This window comes from Gadus morhua, chromosome 6 (genome assembly GCF_902167405.1).
Source record: "Gadus morhua chromosome 6, gadMor3.0, whole genome shotgun sequence".
NCBI classification, from domain to species: Eukaryota; Metazoa; Chordata; class Actinopteri; order Gadiformes; family Gadidae; genus Gadus; species Gadus morhua.
The window spans coordinates 18,838,252-18,858,196 of record NC_044053.1 but is presented as its reverse complement, the minus strand read 5'-3'; the positions used below and the strand labels follow the sequence as shown (position 1 = coordinate 18,858,196).

Here is a 19,945-nt window from a genome sequence, read left to right as displayed (position 1 = left end):
TTTTAACATAGCCTACTGGATGTTGTTGCAAAGTGGCCTGGAGCTACCCATGATTCGCGCATTTTAATGGAGAGCGGTCTGAGGCAGCTTTTTGAGGTGTAGTTGGGTGTCACTTGCTGGGTGACAGTGGCTATACCTGCAATACGTGGCTCTTGACACCCTACCTCAATCCACAACCGGGAGCACAGTTAAAGTATAACATGCAGATGATTACGCAGATTACGCTTAGTCCTATGCGTAAAACACATTGTATTGGCTCTTTGACGCCTTTTATTTGTTGAATCCATATTTATTATTGTTTACTGTTTTCCTCCATATATATTAGAGCACACAAACATACACAAAATGTTGTGGACAGAGGAATTGGGCAGATGAAACGTTGTTTTCGTGTCCTCCACGGCGAAATACACCACACCCCAGAGAGGGCAAGCACAGTCATCACTCTATGTGCCATTCTACACAACCTCTGCAAGCGGAGGAACATTCCATAGCCAGACGATGATGATGATGAGGATGATGACGACGACGACGAAGAGGACGATGACCACGATGATGATGATGATGATGGCGATCAACATGACAATGAATTTGGCCGTGTGGAACCGAGTGGACTGGCATTTAGGGATCACCTTGTGAATACACATTTTAGCTAAATACCTTGGCACAAATCAGTCAACACACATTTGTGTAGTTCATAGCATTTATTTTCTTTCAATTTTTCGTATTTTTTACTGTTTGCTTTCTCTCTCTCTCTTGAACGTGCAGACTACAACGTCATTATCGTGGTCTGCACAAACTTGTCATCATGCGTGTATTCTGCTAACTGCACTATAACTACTTAATAGGAATACATTTCTAGCCTAGGCTATTTCGTTGTTTTTCTGTGATTTAGTGGGCTCGTCTGAACAACCAATCACCGCACTGACCGCTTCTAAACTCGTGAACGAGAATCGACGTAATCCATAGCAACGGCGCGTCACTTTTAGTTCACTCTTAGTGATTCATCCTTAGTAAGAGTAGGTCTCAGCGGCTTTGTGAATAACTTTTAAGAAAAAACTCCTACGTAAAATGTTTTAGCGCGAGTTAGGAGCACTCCTAGCGGTAAGATAAAATGCTTTGTGAATACGGCCCCTGATCTCTGATCAGTACCGTCACCTGGCTCAAGTTACCTTGCCAACACTGGCTTTCTGTTAACAGGACCTTATGTCACCGATACCCTCTCTGTAAATAAATCATGGAAATAGAAAACATATTTTATCACAGGTTCATCTATAGGCTGCACCTCGGACACTATTCTCGTATAATGCCATCGTATCGACAGGAAACGACCTGCTGACCCCTCCGGCGACCCCCTCCCCGGTTACATCATATGACGTCTGGTGACATCAGTCCCCTCACGCCTGGGGCTCTTACTCGTGGTGGGGTTGGGGGCGGGGCTCTTACCCATGGTGGCGGTGTGGGCGGGGCCCATACCCCTGGTGAGAGTGGGGTCTTACCCGTGGTGGGAGTGGGGTCTTACCCGTGGTGGGATCGGGGTCTTACCCGTGGTGGGAGTGGGGTCTTACCCCGTGGTGGCCGTGGGGTCTTACCTGTGCTGGGCGTGGGGGCGCTGGCTGCCTTGGCGGTGTGGGCAGGGGCCTCCCTCCAGGCCCTCTCCAGGCTGTTGTGCTGCTTGGCCAGCTGTTCTATGGTCTGCTCCAGGTGGCTGCGCTGCTCCCGCTCATACTGCAGCGCCCGCTGCCATCGCCGGCTGTGAGTCTCTGCGAGGTCCAGGAAGTCTCGGCATGCCTGGACACACACGAAAGCCCTGCTGGTTACTGCGTTATTTAAACACACACACACGCGTATGCAGGACGCCCTCCCTGTCACCCTACTGGCTCGATCAGCTCAACCTGCCAATCATCTCAATCCCGATATGAGTTGAGCACATTGTACCCAGAAGTAAGTCCCCAGATGAGGACATGTCCTCCACTCCAGCGGATGGGGATTGAAAAGAAAAGGTAAAGAAAAAAAACATGAGATTATATCATCAATCAATTAATTGTAATCAGGGCTCATCACCGATATTATTTCCATCACTAGGTTGGCGTGTGGTCCCCGGTCTTTAATAGGGCCCCCATGCTGAGCCTGTGCACGGCTCCTGATCCGGTCCTGAGGTGATCAGCATACTGTACAATCACTGCAAAACCATGGTGGGCTAGAGAGAGACTGCTCCTCGTCAGGATGGCCTGATTACGGTCGTATACCGCTGCCTATATCGCTGCCTTGGCAGTTACGCAGAAACAATGGGGGTTATTTCAGCCCCAACCCACTGTGTCAGCATGTAAGAGCCCTGCTTCAGACGCCTGCTGGTCGACTCAGCTCCAGGGTCAATGACCGCCAGTAGCTCAGGGGGGGCCTGGACCCGGGGGGGGGGGTGGGGCAGAACACCAGGCTGAGCACATCCAACAATACAAGCTGCATGTTGTGTTGTGTTTCAACAAACCATTGCTTTAGAACATCCAGCATTGCTCTCTCAAAGCAGCCTGGCACTGAGTGAACTGTGGTGAAGTACTGAGTCTACTGCATGAAAAAGAACAGCAACAAACATGGAGAGACTAGGAAGAGGACCCGGAGGCCGTCTGACCCTCGTTGGTTCATCGTAAACATGTTCGGCTCGCATCAGATCAACGGTACACCAATTGGGGCTGGCAGAATTCAAATCTATGTTTTAGTCTTACATCAGTATGTACCTTTGTAATTCTGTAAATTAATGTCAATCAAAGCCTAATGGACTTTATTTTATGTTATTTTTTGCAATAATTAATAATGGTTAATTGATTACTAGTAATCTATGGTCTTCATTCAAACAGTACTGACAATTTAATTATTTGAAGTCAATCAAGTAGTACAAATAAGGAAACATTACTTTGTCTAGGTATAACTTTAAATGTGTATCTTCCAGTAAAGTTTACACAACACCAAAGCTAAGATTTTAAGATAAAGCATAATACTTGTATTGCATGTTGAGTGTACTCTGCTGGGTTCTCTGCTCCTGTACACTGAATGCTGCCTGCTCAGGCACTACTCAGAGTCACATCTGTAATGTATGCTTCATGCTGAGCTGCTTTTAATTGGCCATTTAATTGAAAGGCAACACAAGCAATTCCTGCTCCAACAATCCTGTGTGTCCTAAAGAAAAATATGCCGGTTTTATTCCTAAGAGTTGAAACCTTAAGTTCAACAAGGAATAGCACACGCTTTATTTGCTTTAAACAAATCAGTTAAACTCTCAGTTAAACTCCAAAATGTTCACCACAGCTCGTAGCTGTGGTGAACATTTTGGATCAGTCAATTGACCTCTGCAATTTGCCAGGATAACAGTTTTGGAAAGCCATTTGAATCTTGTTACCTTTACAAATGCAAGGCGACAGCCAGCTCGTCAGGAGCAGTTAGGGTTAAGTGTCTTGCAAATACCTCAACAAACTAGACCCCCCTGGGGGCGGGGGCAGGGATCGAACTGGACAACTGCTCTACCTCCTGAGCTAAGCCGACCCACAAATAACTGTTTCCTGAGGCAGAGAATATCGACTGCATCTTCACAGTGTGGAACAGGAGCACATCCTCCACAGTGAGACAGTGATCATAATGTGGAGTAGATACAGAAAGTCAACCATCATTTTAAGTGTTTCTAATCCCCAATTATCACATTGTGTCATCTTAAACCATATAAAACAAGAACAATCAACACAAGAACAATAAATAATGTTACATGGTTGTTTCCACCGGTGCATCCCGAATCCAAGTGGAAAATGTACCTAAATCCATTCTGCCTTAACTCAAGGGATTGGTAACACTGGACCAACTGGCAAACTGCACTGCAAACAAAACATCAAATTAATGATCTGATCTGATGAATATCTTGCAGTGTTTTCAAAGCTCAAAGCATTGTCTCTTACCTTCAGCGTCAACACAAGAAGTGATTCACAAAAGAGCATACATGTCTCTGGAAGTCTGTAGGAAGTCTGCACGTAGCTTCTCACTTCCTCACACACAAACCTGATGTGAAACTCCCCCCAGAAAGCCTGATTCTTCCACTTTTCCTTTTGCTGATGCTTCTAAAAAATCAGCCTGCTTGTTACTTCCGGTGAATGAATACATGGTGTCTGAGTCCGGTTACCCAACTCCTCCCGTGCACAAGTCATTGCGTAAATGTCTGTCGTAACAGCTGTCGGGGTCAAGTGAATGCAAGAATGCATTAAGTATTTGTGATGTGGGATGTGCCCAAGGGTAAAAAAAATTTGCAAGGTTTTTACATGCAACGCAAAGCCAAACTCAAGCACGGACAGACCAACACAAGGTAAGAGAAGGTTTATCCATCTCCCCTCCATCTCCATCCACCCCCTGTTGACCCTGTCCATCACCTCTCCATCACCCATTATACTTTGGATACTCAAGTAGACTACAGTGCCCAAATTATTTACTTTTCACTCTTAAAGGCTGTGTGATTACCTCTTACGAGAAGCACTATATTTAACTATCGTTGTTTGGACTTTTCATTGTGAGTAGCAAACATTTCTCTCACACGTTGAAGAACTGTGAATAAGGACAATGCAGAAGGACACTGGCGCAAAGGGCCTCGGCTCTAGTTACGAAACTACTGTCCATTTACTATCTGCCATCTAGTGGTCAAACCAACAAATGAGTGCACCTTTAAGCAGTTAATATAACGTAAAATAAGTTGCATGTACCTCAACATTATCGGTTAGAACCACTGTATGAATGACACATTTTGACCAAGTATTGTCTAGAATGAGTGTTATAGATACCGTGTCAGGGTTATCTCATCAGCCGTCTATGTTAGCCAGACCTCATGGTATTGTCCTTACATGTGTTCACTGTGCCCTGCTTGCCTGTCCAGGCTCGCTGGCCTGGACAGGCAAGCAGACTTGACTGACGGGCCGTAGACACTCATTTTTCAATTAGCAAATATAGAAACATATGCGTAAGTATTTGTAACAAGCTTATTTCTAACCAAAGCTAGCAACAAGACTTGGCTAAAACGAATCCCTCTTCTAAACCAACTCTCTTGTCCATTAAGGGGGCGTTTCAACCTGATTAAAGCGTTAACAAAACAAACATGCATTACCCCCACATAGGAACCATGCAGACAGGCTAACCTTGTAGGTGTGTGGTGTATGTCAGCCTGTCTGCAGCTCCTCGAAGCTCCGTCTGTCTCAGGCTCAGCAAAGAGGGGCAACGGCGTCGGGATGCCTCACATTCCTGACCTGCCTAGGAGGCTCTCGGGGAGGGGGGAAGGGATGACACTATTCCTGTCCTCAGCCCCACTTTTAGATCTAGTGTAACTGTTCCAGCACCTTCACTCTTCCCCGTGGCCCATGGCGGACAAACCGCTGATCCAATATACTTGAACAACAAAATGTAAACCTAGTATCATTGAAGCTCATCTGAATTGATACGACACAGGAACTGGGTGACCCTTTGAGCCAATCTGAGAGTGCAGATTACAGTTACCTTATCTAAAACTCTGGTTCTGTCCTTTTGGTAAGGTTTCCCTCATCAGCCAGAAGGCTGAGACTCCTCTGGAGGTCTGAGAGGACTCACGTTGATCATAGCATTGGAGGTGCTGCGGAAGAGGGTGGAGGAGACTCTAGATCTGAGCGGACTCACGTTGATCATAGCATTGGAGGTGCTGCGGAAGAGGGTGGAGGAGACTCTAGATCTGAGCGGACTCACGTTGATCATAGCATTGGAGGTGCTGCGGAAGAGGGTGGAGGAGACTCTAGATCTGAGCGGACTCACGTTGATCATAGCATTGGAGGTGCTGCGGAAGAGGGTGGAGGAGACTCTAGATCTGAGCGGACTCACGTTGATCATAGCATTGGAGGTGATGCGGAAGAGGGTGGAGGAGACTCTAGATCTGAGCGGACTCACGTTGATCATAGCATTGGAGGTGCTGCGGAAGAGGGTGGAGGAGACTCTAGATCTGAGCAGACTCACGTTGATCATAGCATTGGAGGTGATGCGGAAGAGGGTGGAGGAGACTCTAGATCTGAGCGGACTCACGTTGATCATAGCATTGGAGGTGCTGCGGAAGAGGGTGGAGGAGACTCTAGATCTGAGCGGACTCACGTTGATCATAGCATTGGAGGTGCTGCGGAAGAGGGTGGAGGAGACTAGATCTGAGCGTACTCACGTTGATCATAGCATTGGAGGTGCTGCGGAAGAGGGTGGAGGAGACTCTAGATCTGAGCGGACTCACGTTGATCATAGCATTGGAGGTGATGCGGAAAAGGGTGGAGGAGACTCTAGATCTGAGCGGACTCACGTTGATCATTGCATTGGAGGTGATGCGGAAGAGGGTGGAGGAGACTCTAGATCTGAGCGGACTCACGTTGATCATAGCATTGGAGGTGATGCGGAAGAGGGTGGAGGAGACTCTAGATCTGAGCGGACTCACGTTGATCATAGCATTGGAGGTGCTGCGGAAGAGGGTGGAGGAGACTCTAGATCTGAGCGGACTCACGTTGATCATAGCATTGGAGGTGCTGCGGAAGAGGGTGGAGGAGACTCTAGATCTGAGCGGACTCACGTTGATCATAGCATTGGAGGTGCTGCGGAAGAGGGTGGAGGAGACTCTAGATCTGAGCGGACTCACGTTGATCATAGCATTGGAGGTGCTGCGGAAGAGGGTGGAGGAGACTCTAGATCTGAGCGGACTCACGTTGATCATAGCATTGGAGGTGCTGCGGAAGAGGGTGGAGGAGACTCTAGATCTGAGCGGACTCACGTTGATCATAGCATTGGAGGTGCTGCGGAAGAGGGTGGAGGAGACTCTAGATCTGAGCGGACTCACGTTGATCATAGCATTGGAGGTGCTGCGGAAGAGGGTGGAGGAGACTCTAGATCTGAGCGGACTCACGTTGATCATAGCATTGGAGGTGCTGCGGAAGAGGGTGGAGGAGACTCTAGATCTGAGCGGACTCACGTTGATCATAGCATTGGAGGTGCTGCGGAAGAGGGTGGAGGAGACTAGATCTGAGCGTACTCACGTTGATCATAGCATTGGAGGTGCTGCGGAAGAGGGTGGAGGAGACTCTAGATCTGAGCGGACTCACGTTGATCATAGCATTGGAGGTGATGCGGAAGAGGGTGGAGGAGACTCTAGATCTGAGCGGACTCACGTTGATCATAGCATTGGAGGTGCTGCGGAAGAGGGTGGAGGAGACTCTAGATCTGAGCGGACTCACGTTGATCATAGCATTGGAGGTGATGCGGAAGAGGGTGGCCCGCTCGTTGACGGCCTTGATCTTCTCCCCGCCGTCCACGGGCACCCGGAGTCCCTCGAGCTCGCTGAGCGATCGCTGTAGCGCTGCGCCGTGCTTGGCGATCAGGTCGTTGCAGGTGCTGAGGTCATCCAGCTTGCTGACCAGCGTCTTCAGCGTGCCCTGGATCTCACTGCGATCCGACTGCGATGTGGGCTCATCATCGCCGGAATCATCTGGAAGAGGGCAGAGGTCAGAGGTCAGCTATGCTGCTGCTAGATGTGGTGAGGACCACACATCACTATCGACTCAATATTTCGGTGATACCAAAGAGATGGACAATGTAATAATTTAGAAATACAATCCACATGCCAGTGAATAACATGCTGACATGCATATGCCACTCTCCCTCCTACAACGTATTCTCAATGTGTGTCCAACCCACGGGGCAACAATCCAAACACATGTTTGTTTGGTTGATTATTGATTATTCCTCAATATAAGATTATTTCTTGATTCCAATACCAATCTTATGTCACTTTAAACCCTGCGTATTTATATCGTTAATAACTCATTACTGACGTAGAGCTGCAGCCAGAATAGCATTCTATTGATACAGTTGGACAGCCAACATTATATAAGAGAAAGGTTAAGTACATGCTATTTTATTGCAGCGTAATTCTTTCAAAAAGAGCATTGATTGAAGTACTCCTGACTATTTATCGTAGGTTGGTTGACTGGAGCAAGAGGCCGGTGTATCGTCGAGTCATACACTATTGGAATAAAAAAATAAATAATCTGTATCGATCGATACAGTGTCGTTATGATCAATAGGTTTTACTGAACACTACTACCCAACCTAAAACATTGAAGACTACACAAAAACTAGGAGCAAAAAACTCTAAGCATTAAATAAAAAATATATCTCTTACAGGCTGCTATCTTAAGGACTTATTTCTGTAAAGAAGCTGAGAATCCAAGGATAGATTTAAACATAGCCTTTGGTATCAGATCTGTGTTTAAAATAACATTCTCTATAGCACTGATCGACTCAGATCCGATACCACTGTCAATGTCTCAATAATTGAATTATTACAAGCACTGCATCAGGTAGCATAAGGGAAGGCTATGGAAGGAAGGAAGCAGAATTGATGAATGCATGAATGTGTGTGCAGGCACGGGGACGGCGCCTCATGGCCACTGGCTTCCTGCCCTGCAGCTGTTTGGTCATGTGATGAGTGGAGAGGTTACTCGGAGTCAGTCCCCTCGAGTCTCGCTTCTACATTTTATGAAGGGACGCACAAATACGCAGGGAGACAAAGGAACAGAATTACACACGAGTGCAAACACAAATACGCTGAAACACAGGATCCAGCTCCTTGAAACCTTCAGTCAGCGGTAAGAAGAATGATGCAACCGGGGCCTTCGTGTGAGGTTTAAACGTTCCAGAGTGAGACTAGCATGTGAGGGTTAACGTTCAGGAGTGAGACTAGCATGTGAGGGTTAAACGTTCAGGAGTGAGACTAGCACGTGAGGGTTTAATGTCCCAGAATGAAACTAGCACGTGAGGGTCTAAAAGTTCCAGAGTGAGACTGGCATGTGAAGGATAAACGTTCCAGAGTGAGACTAACATGTGCCTACCAGCTTTGCAAGGTCTCCCCCAACCCAGCTCCTCTTATTCACGTGCTCTGCATGTGGCCTTTTACAAACTGCAGTCGACCGGTTTCCACATCTTCCCAGTGTGTCCGGGCGTCGGAGGTGCCTTGTGGCATAAGCCACTGCTACACCCGATTCGACCGACCGAATATATTGTAGGTTATAAAATATGTACAGACAGAACAGGTCTACTTCACATTGGTGCTATTCTTAATCTCCGAGCCGAGCATGTCTATCTATATCTATCTATCTATCTATCTATCTATCTATCTATCTATCTATCTATCTATCTATCTATCTATCTATCTATCTATCTATCTATCTATCTATCTATCTATCTATCTATCTATCTATCCATCTATCGATCTAGCTAGCTGAAGCAGCTGGTTTGGATATTGAGTAAAAGTCTTCAGTGCATAAAGTTCTTTACCAGAAGGTCCTACTGAACTCCCTGAACATCTTCTTTCCTCAGACTCAGTGGATCAAACGGATCTTTCCAACTTCTTCCCTATCTATCTAAATGCTGATCTGTTGTTTATCAGCCCAACTGGATTAAACACGCTCTATCACTAAACAATCTAACACTCACTGGAAGAACCAGTCCATTGAAGAAGGTGCACCAGGAACCAGTGTGTGTGTGTGTGTGAGACAGTGAGCCAGTGTGTGTTTATGGATGCACGTCTAGGGTTGCAGTGATCCACCATAAAGGACGACTGCCCATGTGACATCTCCCCTGGTGTGAGTTAGCCCCTGGGCTCAGTCATACAGTCGTACCACTAGCATCACAGGGGCCCTTGTACCCAGAGCGGACCCTCACGGCCCCCCATCAGAAGATCCATTTGTTTACTCTTCCAGTGAAGGTTCACCGTGGAGAAAAACTATTTCTATCTTGTCTGCTAAGATGGAAATAGTCAACCTCATGTCCCACTATGGAGGTTGATCTGAGAAGTCCCACAGAAGGGCTCATCTGCTGGCTGTAGTAAATAATAAGAATACATGGAATAATAAGACATCTGGTCTGCCAGTCTTTTAAGTCTACTCTCTAAATTTAAAAGAGTTTTTCAGAGAAAAGCTACCAGACAGCAGTGTGTGTGTGTGTGTGTGTGTGTGTGTGTGTGTGTGTGTGTGTGTGTGTGTGTGTGTGTGTGTGTGTGTGTGTGTGTGTGTGTGTGTGTGTGTGTGTGTGTATGTGTGTGTGTGTGTGTGTGTGTGTGTGTGTGTGTGTGTGTGTATACCGAATATTGCTGTCACAACATTCCACATGTGAAAAGGTCCAGAATAAACTTATTACATGGATGACTCAGAAATAGCTAAGCACCAGAAAGACATAAATCCGTCATAAATCTGAACAGTACAGCCGTCAGACATCTGGGAGAGGAGGAGGAGGGGGAGCAAGAGGAGAAGGAGGGGGAGCAAGAGGAGAAGGAGAAGGAGGAGGAGGAAGAGGAGGGGAAGCAGGGATGTAAGAGGGAGAGAAGAAGGTACAAGACAAGAGGCCAGGGCTCACCATTATATATTTTCTCCATCATCTGAGGTTAGCACCAACCAATCAAATACCACAATAGCAGCAGACCAATCACAAGAGTCTCCAGGGTAACCAATATAATACAAAACAGTAGAAGGAAGAAGAATAGAAAATAAAGGAGACCATTTCAAAATAGAAGAGAAAGATGAACAAAATGGGTTCAAGGCAGTAGCGCTGCGGACTGGGTTTCAGCAGAGAGTGAATGTAGCAGAGCAGAAGACAACAGGCTGAATGCTGATGGAGAGAACAAAAAAAAACGGACCCCCTCAAGGCGTTCACAGGGGACACGACAAACTGAACCAGAGATGGCCTCTATGTTCCCCGTGACCAACTGTGTACTGATCACATCTAAAGCTAGGGCTAGTTCAGCAGAGACTGAGAGAAAGAGAGAAAGAGCAAAAGAGAGACAGGGAGAGAAAAGAGAGAGAGACACACTGTCTGTGGCACAGGAGATAGAGAGAGAGAGAAAGAGGGATATCATTTAGAGTGTGTTAAAGCACGATGTCATGAAAAAGGCTGAACTCTGATCTATTGAATGCAGCTCCGTTGAAAATGTAGGTGTCAAAATCCAGCGTCAATTTGTTCAAAAGGATTTGACAGTATTGCTAAAGGTATTCTACCTACAGATGTGTATTTAACACATAGTGAAGAATAAACGCTGCAGGACCAATACTTCATCTCCTGCTCTCGGCCGATGATCGAACGGTCCTCGGCGGCTCCGGGCCGCTCATGGTTCACCTGCTCTGTTCATGGTGGACAGCACTTATGGGAGTCGCTGCAGATCATTTATAAGCCTTAATGATTCAGGACAGTGTGGTGTAATTGATCAGGTGTATAGCGGGGGAGTAGAGCATGTTGGAGGGCCACTTAGAGATGCCCCGTGACATGAACCAGGGCGTACTAAGAGGAACTCTTTCCTTCACAGGATCATATGTTTCTTCTTTTCTATATTTTTTTGTTTGTATCCATGTTCATTCATACACCCATTGTTACAGAGCCCGCTGCAACATCATTCCTTCTTCAAGGGCAACCCCCCCCCCCCCCCCTCCCACAGCTGGCAGCGAACACCATCCCCATCACTATCTGCTCTTCCACGTTATGCTCCTTCTCCACCTCGACCACGCAGGCTTACTGTAGTGGTGAAATGAATGTGAAGAGGGTTAGAAAAAGGTTCTAGTTGCACAAAAAATCCTGAACAAGTGCATGCTTTCATTCCCACTCTGGCTCCAGTCAGCTCTGCTGGAGAGTGTAAACCACGCCGAGTCAGCTGTTAGTGGGCTGATAAAAGACACTGGACACATTCTGACAGGAGGAGCCAAGGGATGGAACCAGCGACCCTCTGATTATCAACAGGGTAGGGGCTCTCCCTACCCTGAGAGTCGACCAACCAGCCCATCAAGATTTCCATACGCGTATCCCGTCCTCAAACTTGGCACCAAGCTTTCCTCATTTCAGCCCTGTCCACACAACAGTTTTTGGATTGAAACACAAGGAAGACAGATTGTGTGTGTGTGTGTGTGTGTGTGTGTGTGTGTGTGTGTGTGTGTGTGTGTGTGTGTGTGTGTGTGTGTGTGTGTGTGTGTGTGTGTGTGTGTGTGTGTGTGTGTGTGTGTATGTGTGTGTGTGTGTGTCTCAAGGCAGAGAGAAAGTGAAAGCGATTGACAGTAGCAGAGAGGAGAGAGACAGCGTGAGGAGGCGTTATAATTGGGCGAGCAGCAGGGCTGTGACTGCTATAGAATCCTATACCGCCATCCGGCTCCACAGCGGCCCCTAGGGACGTGCTGCCAGAGCAGCGGAGAGAGGGCTTTTCTTGGGCATGACAGACCTCCCTGGTCCCTGACAGAGCTCCCTGGGCCCTCAAAGACCTGATAGACCTCCCTGGACCTGACAGTCCACCCTGGGTCCTGGGGCCTGACAGAAAAACCTCGGCCCTGAATAGAGCTGGGCGATTTTGCCTAAATATAAAATCTCCGATTTCTTTCAACCAAACCCGATTATCGATTTTAATAGAAGTTAAGTAAGTTTGGATTCTATTTGAGGAATAGCAATGATTAATAAAAGCTAAATAAATAACACATCTCCCACTCTGCTGCGTGCCTCAGTTTAAGATGATGGAATGAATGTGTTGTGCTGCTGCTTTCAGTTGCCACAGACTTTAGGCAAAGAATCTTTTTTTTATAATGGATTTTCTTTTTAAGAAATCGTCCTAATACATAAATTCGAATTACGATTAAAAATCGATTAATCGCCCAGCTCTAGCCCTGACAGACCAACGTTGGCACTGGGTCCTGACAGACCAACGACCTTGTGAAAAAGCTCCCACTGTATAAAATCTGATCTTGGGAAAAAAGGGGGAGATGTTTAAGTAATCCTGAGCAGCCAGACATCCAGGCTTTAGAAATCCCAGATTTGCTACGGGCTTGAAGAGCCCCTCTGATGGGAAGCCCCTCAATACAGGGGCCCATCTCCGTAGCCTTCAGTGATTGCTTAGAGGTGAGTACGTGCTGACCGCCAATGTAGTAGCAATACTCTTTTTCATACTTTCCAAACTTTCTAGCTTGGCTCTTCCCTAGCTTTTGAGAGTCAACTAAATGTAGGATATGTACGATGGCTCATTGCATTCACTCAATAATAAAAATTTCACCAGGTTATCTCATAATTATGAGATAATGATCTCATAATTATGAGATACTATCTCGTAATTATGAGATAATTATCTCGTAATTATGAGATACTATCTCGTAATTATGAGATAGTAGAGAGTAGTGACGCTTGCACAGAAGCATACGGCCGACATCTTTCTTTATTCTGGTTGGAAATAGTAACATAGTTACGCCATTAAATGCGTTTATGGAAACATTTTTAGCGAGAAATGCGCATTTTACTTTCATAATGTTCGCTCGGTGAATGTGAAGGATGTTTGGTTTGATAGTTATGACGAAGAGTGAACGCTCCGTTCACTTGCATGGACAGAGTCTCTGGTTGCTAAGCAACCTCAACGTCTTGGCGGACTATTTCTCTGCTGATCAACACTACGAATGCTGGAAACTACGATGGCTCATTGCATTCACTCAATAATAAAAATTTCACCAGGTGATCTCATAATTATGAGATAATTATCTCGTAATTATGAGATAATTATCTCGTAATTATGAGATAGTAGAGAGTAGTGACGCTTGCACAGAAGCATACGGCCGACATCTTTCTTTATTCTGGTTGGAAATAGTAACATAGTTACGCCATTAAATGCGTTTATGGAAACATTTTTAGCGAGAAATGTGCATTTTACTTTCATAATGTTCGCTCGGTGAATGTGAAGGATGTTTGGTTTGATAGTTATGACGAAGAGTGAACGCCCCGTTCACTTGCATGGACAGAGTCTCTGGTTGCTAAGCAACCTCAACGTCTGGGCGGACTATTTCAATGTTGATCAACACTACGAATGTTGGAAACACACCAGACACACCATGTGAAGTTATTTAACCCGATTATTGTTATTTATATCCGAGATTATTTAATCTAACCCGATCCAAGCTCTATCATGCACCCAAACACGGCGGCGTTTGGGTTTCCTTCCTGGGACTCCTAAATCCAGCGCAGCCACAGGCGCGTAGCTGCGTACGTAGGACAATTTTTGACACAAAATGGTCAAGCAACATTTTAGCTGCGTGACATACGCACGTACATCTATATCACGAAAGCAACCCTCAGCAAGCCTGGGACTAGTGCAACTGCACGGTTGCCAGGTGAGACTGATGATGTCCAGCCCAAAAATGCTCAAACTCCACCTGGAAGCACCCAATCCCGCCCAATTTTAACTAAATTCTATTGCTTTCTATGGCCAGAAATCTGCAGAAAAACCCACCCAAATACCCTTTTTACCCATTTTTACCCGCAGACGGCCATCCTAAGCAGCTCAATTGGGTGGGAAACCGCCCAATCTGGCAACACTACTGATGGTCAGAAGAACACCAGTTATCTCATAATTATGAGATAATTATCTCATAATTATGAGATAGTATCTCATAATTACGAGATAATTATCTCATAATTATGAGATACTATCTCATAATTATCTCATAATTACGAGATAATTATCTCATAATTACGAGATAATTATCTCATAATTATGAGATACTATCTCATAATTATGAGATAATTATCTCATAATTATGAGATAACCTGGTGAAATTTTTATTATTGAGTGAATGCAATGAGCCATCGTAGTACAATCCCTTCCACACAAAAACTAAATTGAAAACACATTTCTTAAGCCATTCGATGGGAGTCATTTTGGGGAACATTAATATTATCAGCATGGGAGAGGAAGGGCTGAATCTGTCCTAGATTAATTGCTTATTCCAATGCACAAAGCCATTTATATATCCATTAATAAAATATTACAAAACAACCTGATCTATATTAACATAATTATCAGCTAACGGAGAAAAAGAAACACAAATTATGAATTAATCCTGAGAGTATAACTCCTCCCACCTCCCAAACCAACACAGATTATTTAGCAGCCAGTTTCCCATCTTATTATGAACCAAATAATTAAAATGATTACAAACACAAAGCCAATTGTGATAATTTTGTTGATGCATATTCTTGAGGACTCACTTTAATAATTAAATGATCAACCCAGAGAGAAAACACACTGAAGCCCCCAGCAGACGTTAGGAACCCTGATTTTAAACCTAGTGAAGAGAGTTATTTTCCAATGGATGAGACATGGTACATAGATGTAAATAGAGCCAGAGACACATTGTTTTAGAACAATGTTCTCTTGCAGACAGAATCCTCAGGTATCTTCTGTTGTTGAGGCTAACAGAGGAGGAGATGGCTGACCAGCCAAATGGAACAGCAGAAAGAAGACACAAGAGTTTTGCTCCCCAGCCTGGGGAATAGAGGAGTAATCCTTACCAGTAATTGCCAAATGGCTCCCCTGAGATGCACCAATGGCAGAGAAGGCATGTTTGACTAGAATAATCAAGAGCTGAATTAACTATCTCGTGTCTAAAGCACAGAATCACAGCTGATAGACTTAAAGCACAGCCTATAGAACCAAACCACAGCCTGAATAACCAAACCACAGCCTAGAGAACCAAATTACAGCCTAAAGAACCAAACCACAGCCTAAAGAACCTAACCACAGCTTCTATAACCAAACCACTTATAGAACCAAACCACAGGCTACATAACCAAACCACAACCTAGAGAACCAAACCACAGCCTGGAGAACCAAATCACATATTATTGAACATAACCACAGCCTGGAGAACCAAATCACATATTATTGAACATAACCACAGCCTGGAGAACCAAACCACATCGTAAAGAACCAAACCGCAACCTGGAGAACCAAAACCCAACCCGGACCTACCCAAAGCTTATAGAAGCAAGCTACAGCTTATGCATTTAATAACTAGATCAAACAAAAAACACAGAATCTTTAGCCCCGAGACGTTAGGAGGAAGGATACAGACATGAATATCCTCAGTCTGGGAATACTAGAATGTGTTACTTGGGTATTGGGGCACTCTGAGTCACACACACTAACACACACAATCCAAGGAAATGAGTAAGGTCTATTTCCTGTAAATTAAAGCACTACTGCTGGAACAAAGAAAGAAACACAGAAAATCAATCACAAGAAAAGCACAATCCTTTATCAATGTCTGGAGACTGGGAAGCTTGTTCATTAACCAATGGAAGATTCTTACTCGCACTATCTCGCCCCATGCTGTGCGGGGTCTGGCTTTATTCATAAATTGATAATGCATTTCCGTCCATTCATTTGAAAACCAAACCAATAGTATATTGTGGCCGCTTCATTCGATTACTACAGCACAAACGGTTGACATAGTAGACCAGCTCATCACAGCGAGGTGATCTTCTGCTGCTACAGTCATACAGGAACACGTCTGAAGGGCTGTCGGCACTTCAGACCTCATTCATATGCAAATGAAAGGTGGCGCAATCGGCACACAAGAGAGCGGGGAAATGGACACAGTGACCAAAGGAGAGGAGGGGGTGGTAGCATGCGGGGAGCAGAGAGAAGAGAGACGAGAGCGGGAGACAGACACATGGAACAGAGCGCTTCTGTTAGCGTAGCGGACGGCGGAGCAGCGGCAGATGAAAGGGACGAGATGGGGATGGAGAGAGAGAGAGAGAGAGAGAGAGAGAGAGAGAGAGAGAGAGAGAGAGAGAGAGAGAGAGAGAGAGAGAGAGAGAGAGAGAGAGAGAGAGACAGCAGCTACCTGGAGCATGGACACATGGAGGAAGAGGAGGAAGAGGGAGTGGGGGGGGGGTACGGTGGGATGCGGGGAATCCCCCTCCTCCCCCGGTAGAGAGCTGGACTGTACTGACCCTGCTTCAGTTTGCTCAGGCAGGCCGAGCAGCCCATGGAGCCCCGGACCGTCCCCGGCTCCCAGCAGCCCCGGACCTTCATCCCCCTCCTCGCCCTGCCGTCCGCAGGCTGGCAACCCCCCCCCCCCCCCGCCCGTCTCCCTCCCCCGCCCGTCCCCCTCCCGCCCCCCTCCCGTCGGGGGATGCTACCTCGTCCTGTCGGGGGCACCGGCAGCCTCCTTGTTCGGCATTGCAGCAGCCATGCACGCTACCACTCTCCCCTTAAAGCTACAACGCTATACATCGATGCACACATATATACACATATATACATATATAAATGTATATATGTACACAGCGCAGGATGCAGACCCCTCCTTCACATGGATCTCATCTCTCTCTCGCTCTCATTCGTCTCTCCCTTCCAAACAGCCCCACACAGACCGCCCAGTCGCTCACGTTCTCGCACAGCGCCGGGCACATTTACAATCCACCGCCACACACATCTCTCAACGCAGCGCCGATTAGAGTGGAGAGAGAGAGAGAGAGAGAGAGAGAGAGAGAGAGAGAGAGAGAGAGAGAGAGAGAGAGAGAGAGAGAGAGGGAGAGAGAGAGGGAGAGAGAGAGGGAGAGAGAGAGGGAGAGAGAGAGTCAGAGTAGATAGGACTCTGCACCCAGCAGTCATCCAAACACAAGACCAGAATGCACTGCTTCTTCCAAACAACACCAGGGTCCTTTTGCTCTTCCTGGCTTCGCAGCATATGTTAACTATTTCAGTGAAGCATCCTGGAGAAGGCTACACTGCTGCTCAACATGGGAAAATCTTCGATAGCAGTTTAGTGCTTATAGTTTTCCTCATCAATGAGTTACCTCCTTAGCTTACAAATCAATGAAGGACTTAATTAGGATTGATTGATTGAGTAAATGAAGGTTTAATGAATTAACGAATGAATCAAATCAATCAATTGGCGTCCCTCTGTGGTCCCCAGTATAGGGACCGTAGGCTGAGAGAGAGGAGCAGAGTGAGCAGTCTGAGCACAGCGGGATGCTGGACATGTCTCTAGTCTACAGGGAGCACCGAGCCACCGTGGAGGCCGGAGGGAGGACAGGAACCAGTGTGGCACAGCGACCCACAGCTCACTGTCTCCGCATCCAGCCATCTCTTGGACCCCCTGCGTCCACACTGTGGACCCCCACACAGGCTACAGCTGGTTCTAATAAACACAGTCACTGTCCAACAATGGATCCATCACACATTCTGTGTTCCTCCTCTACATAAGTGATCGTTGTAGTGCACTTTCCAGTTCACCCCTAAACCACTGAAGTGGACGTTGGCTAGATGAATACATGAATGGATAAGGTGCCCATACCTTCTTAAGAGTGAAGATTATGAATAAAATACCGTCACGCATTCTAAAGGTCCCATTATCTGTTATGAGGTTCTGACTATACGAGATAACATTCTACATTAACATTGACCATCCAGGAGTATAAACCACGTGATCTAGTCCATTATAACAATGCCACGGTCTATGTACAGGACTTCACAGCAGATTCATCATAGCCTGTGGACGGTGACAGCATGGCTGCCCAGTAGGCTAGGTAACAGGCAGCATGTGACAGAAGATAATGTGCTTTGGGCTTCAGGCTGGAAGAGGACCCCCAGGGTGTGGCTAGCAGAAGCAGAAACAGCTTCCAGGGTGATTATGGACTTGGACAGCGTATTCTCAATTGAATACCATCTCTTAATGGTTAAGCATTCATCCAGTGGTGGTCTTGTGGTAAGTCACCGATTCAAAAGGTGAGGCATCTTCATTAATCACCAACATAAGATTTGAGATAATTGCTTTCTGTCTCTTCCTCGTGCACTGCCTTAAAGCATGCAGGTTCCTGCTAATACAATACTTGATGTTATGGTCGTGCAGAGCCGAGTTTTATTGCAGCAGTTGACCACAATGCTGGGAGCCATCTCGTTAAAAACCAACATCGGTATATAAATATATATATATATACAAAAATAAAGGCATAAATAAGAGAGAGAGAGAGAGAGAGAGAGAGAGAGAGAGAGAGAGAGAGAGAGAGAGAGAGAGAGAGAGCGAGAGAGACTAATCAGCAGCATCCAACAGTTAATGAAGAAGATAAGTCATGGAACAGTGATCCAATTAGAGGAGCCAAGCATCGAAAACCTGTATAGCAAGCAAACACCATCATCACGACAGCACAGCTAGCATAAATAACCTGTGTAGCGTCAGCACGGCTAGCATAGACCACCCGTATAGCATCAGCACAACTAGCATAAACTCCCCTTATAGCTTAAGCACATCTAGCATAAACCTCCCTTATGGAATCAGCACACCTAGGATAAACCATCCGTACAGCACCAGCATAACTAGGCAGACAGACGGAAAGCGGAAAGACAGACAGATAGAGAGAGAGTAAGATAGAGAGAGAGTGAGGTAGAGGGAGAGATATCTGCCTAAGAAACAATGGACTGAACAGTAAAGACTGTTTCAAATGTTCTGTCATCAACCAGGCTGCATATGATGACCTCACACTGAGGCGCTACAATCCCCTGATCACAACGGCCCCAGTGTGGTGAGTTCTCTCACACTGACTCTCTGACTTCACCGCCACCACAACCCATCACAGGCTTTTCATGGAAACAAACACACACACACACAAACAGCAACAAGCAGCGACATGACAACGCCCTTATATACACACACACATAGACTCTACTATGCAAGCACATAGAGGATTACACACACACACACACACACACACACACACACACACACACACACACACACACACACACATAATATTGAAAAGCTATTCATCCTCTCACATCTTTACTCCATGAATGCAGCATGTGCTTCTTCCCTCCAGTGAGCTGGTACGATGGATGCTTTGATGGATAGTGAGTTGGAGTCAATGTAACATTTTACACATCAATAAGTCCCTCAAGAACCGGTAAACCCGTCTCTGCCTTACTATCTGGTAAAGTGTACATTGACAGACAGACATAGTGTGGACTGGATCTGGGAGCTCAAGGTGTTTTATAAATAGAATAAATAGAATGTGTGAGATCAGAAAGGTCACCCTCAGTGTGTGACAGCAAAGCTTCAAATGAACAGCACCACATCAC

At 46.0% G+C, this 19,945-nt stretch overlaps 1 protein-coding gene across 5 annotated transcripts in view; it reads right to left on the bottom strand.

Moving 5' to 3' along the window:
- The window catches only part of osbp2b (oxysterol binding protein 2b), a 45,068-nt gene that overhangs the window by 11,127 nt on the left and 13,996 nt on the right, over positions 1-19,945 (bottom strand). For 3 of the 5 annotated variants that reach the window (XM_030358463.1, XM_030358464.1, XM_030358467.1), the window contains 2 exons: positions 7,251-7,501; positions 1,590-1,788 (listed from right to left, as the gene is read on the bottom strand). In XM_030358463.1, coding sequence (XP_030214323.1) covers positions 1,590-1,788; positions 7,251-7,501 — 450 coding nt within the window. Of the gene's footprint in view, positions 1-1,589; positions 1,789-5,868; positions 6,157-7,250; positions 7,502-16,818; positions 16,916-19,945 lie in introns of those variants that run through there. The other 2 variants (XM_030358465.1, XM_030358466.1) reach the window with 2 other exon arrangements.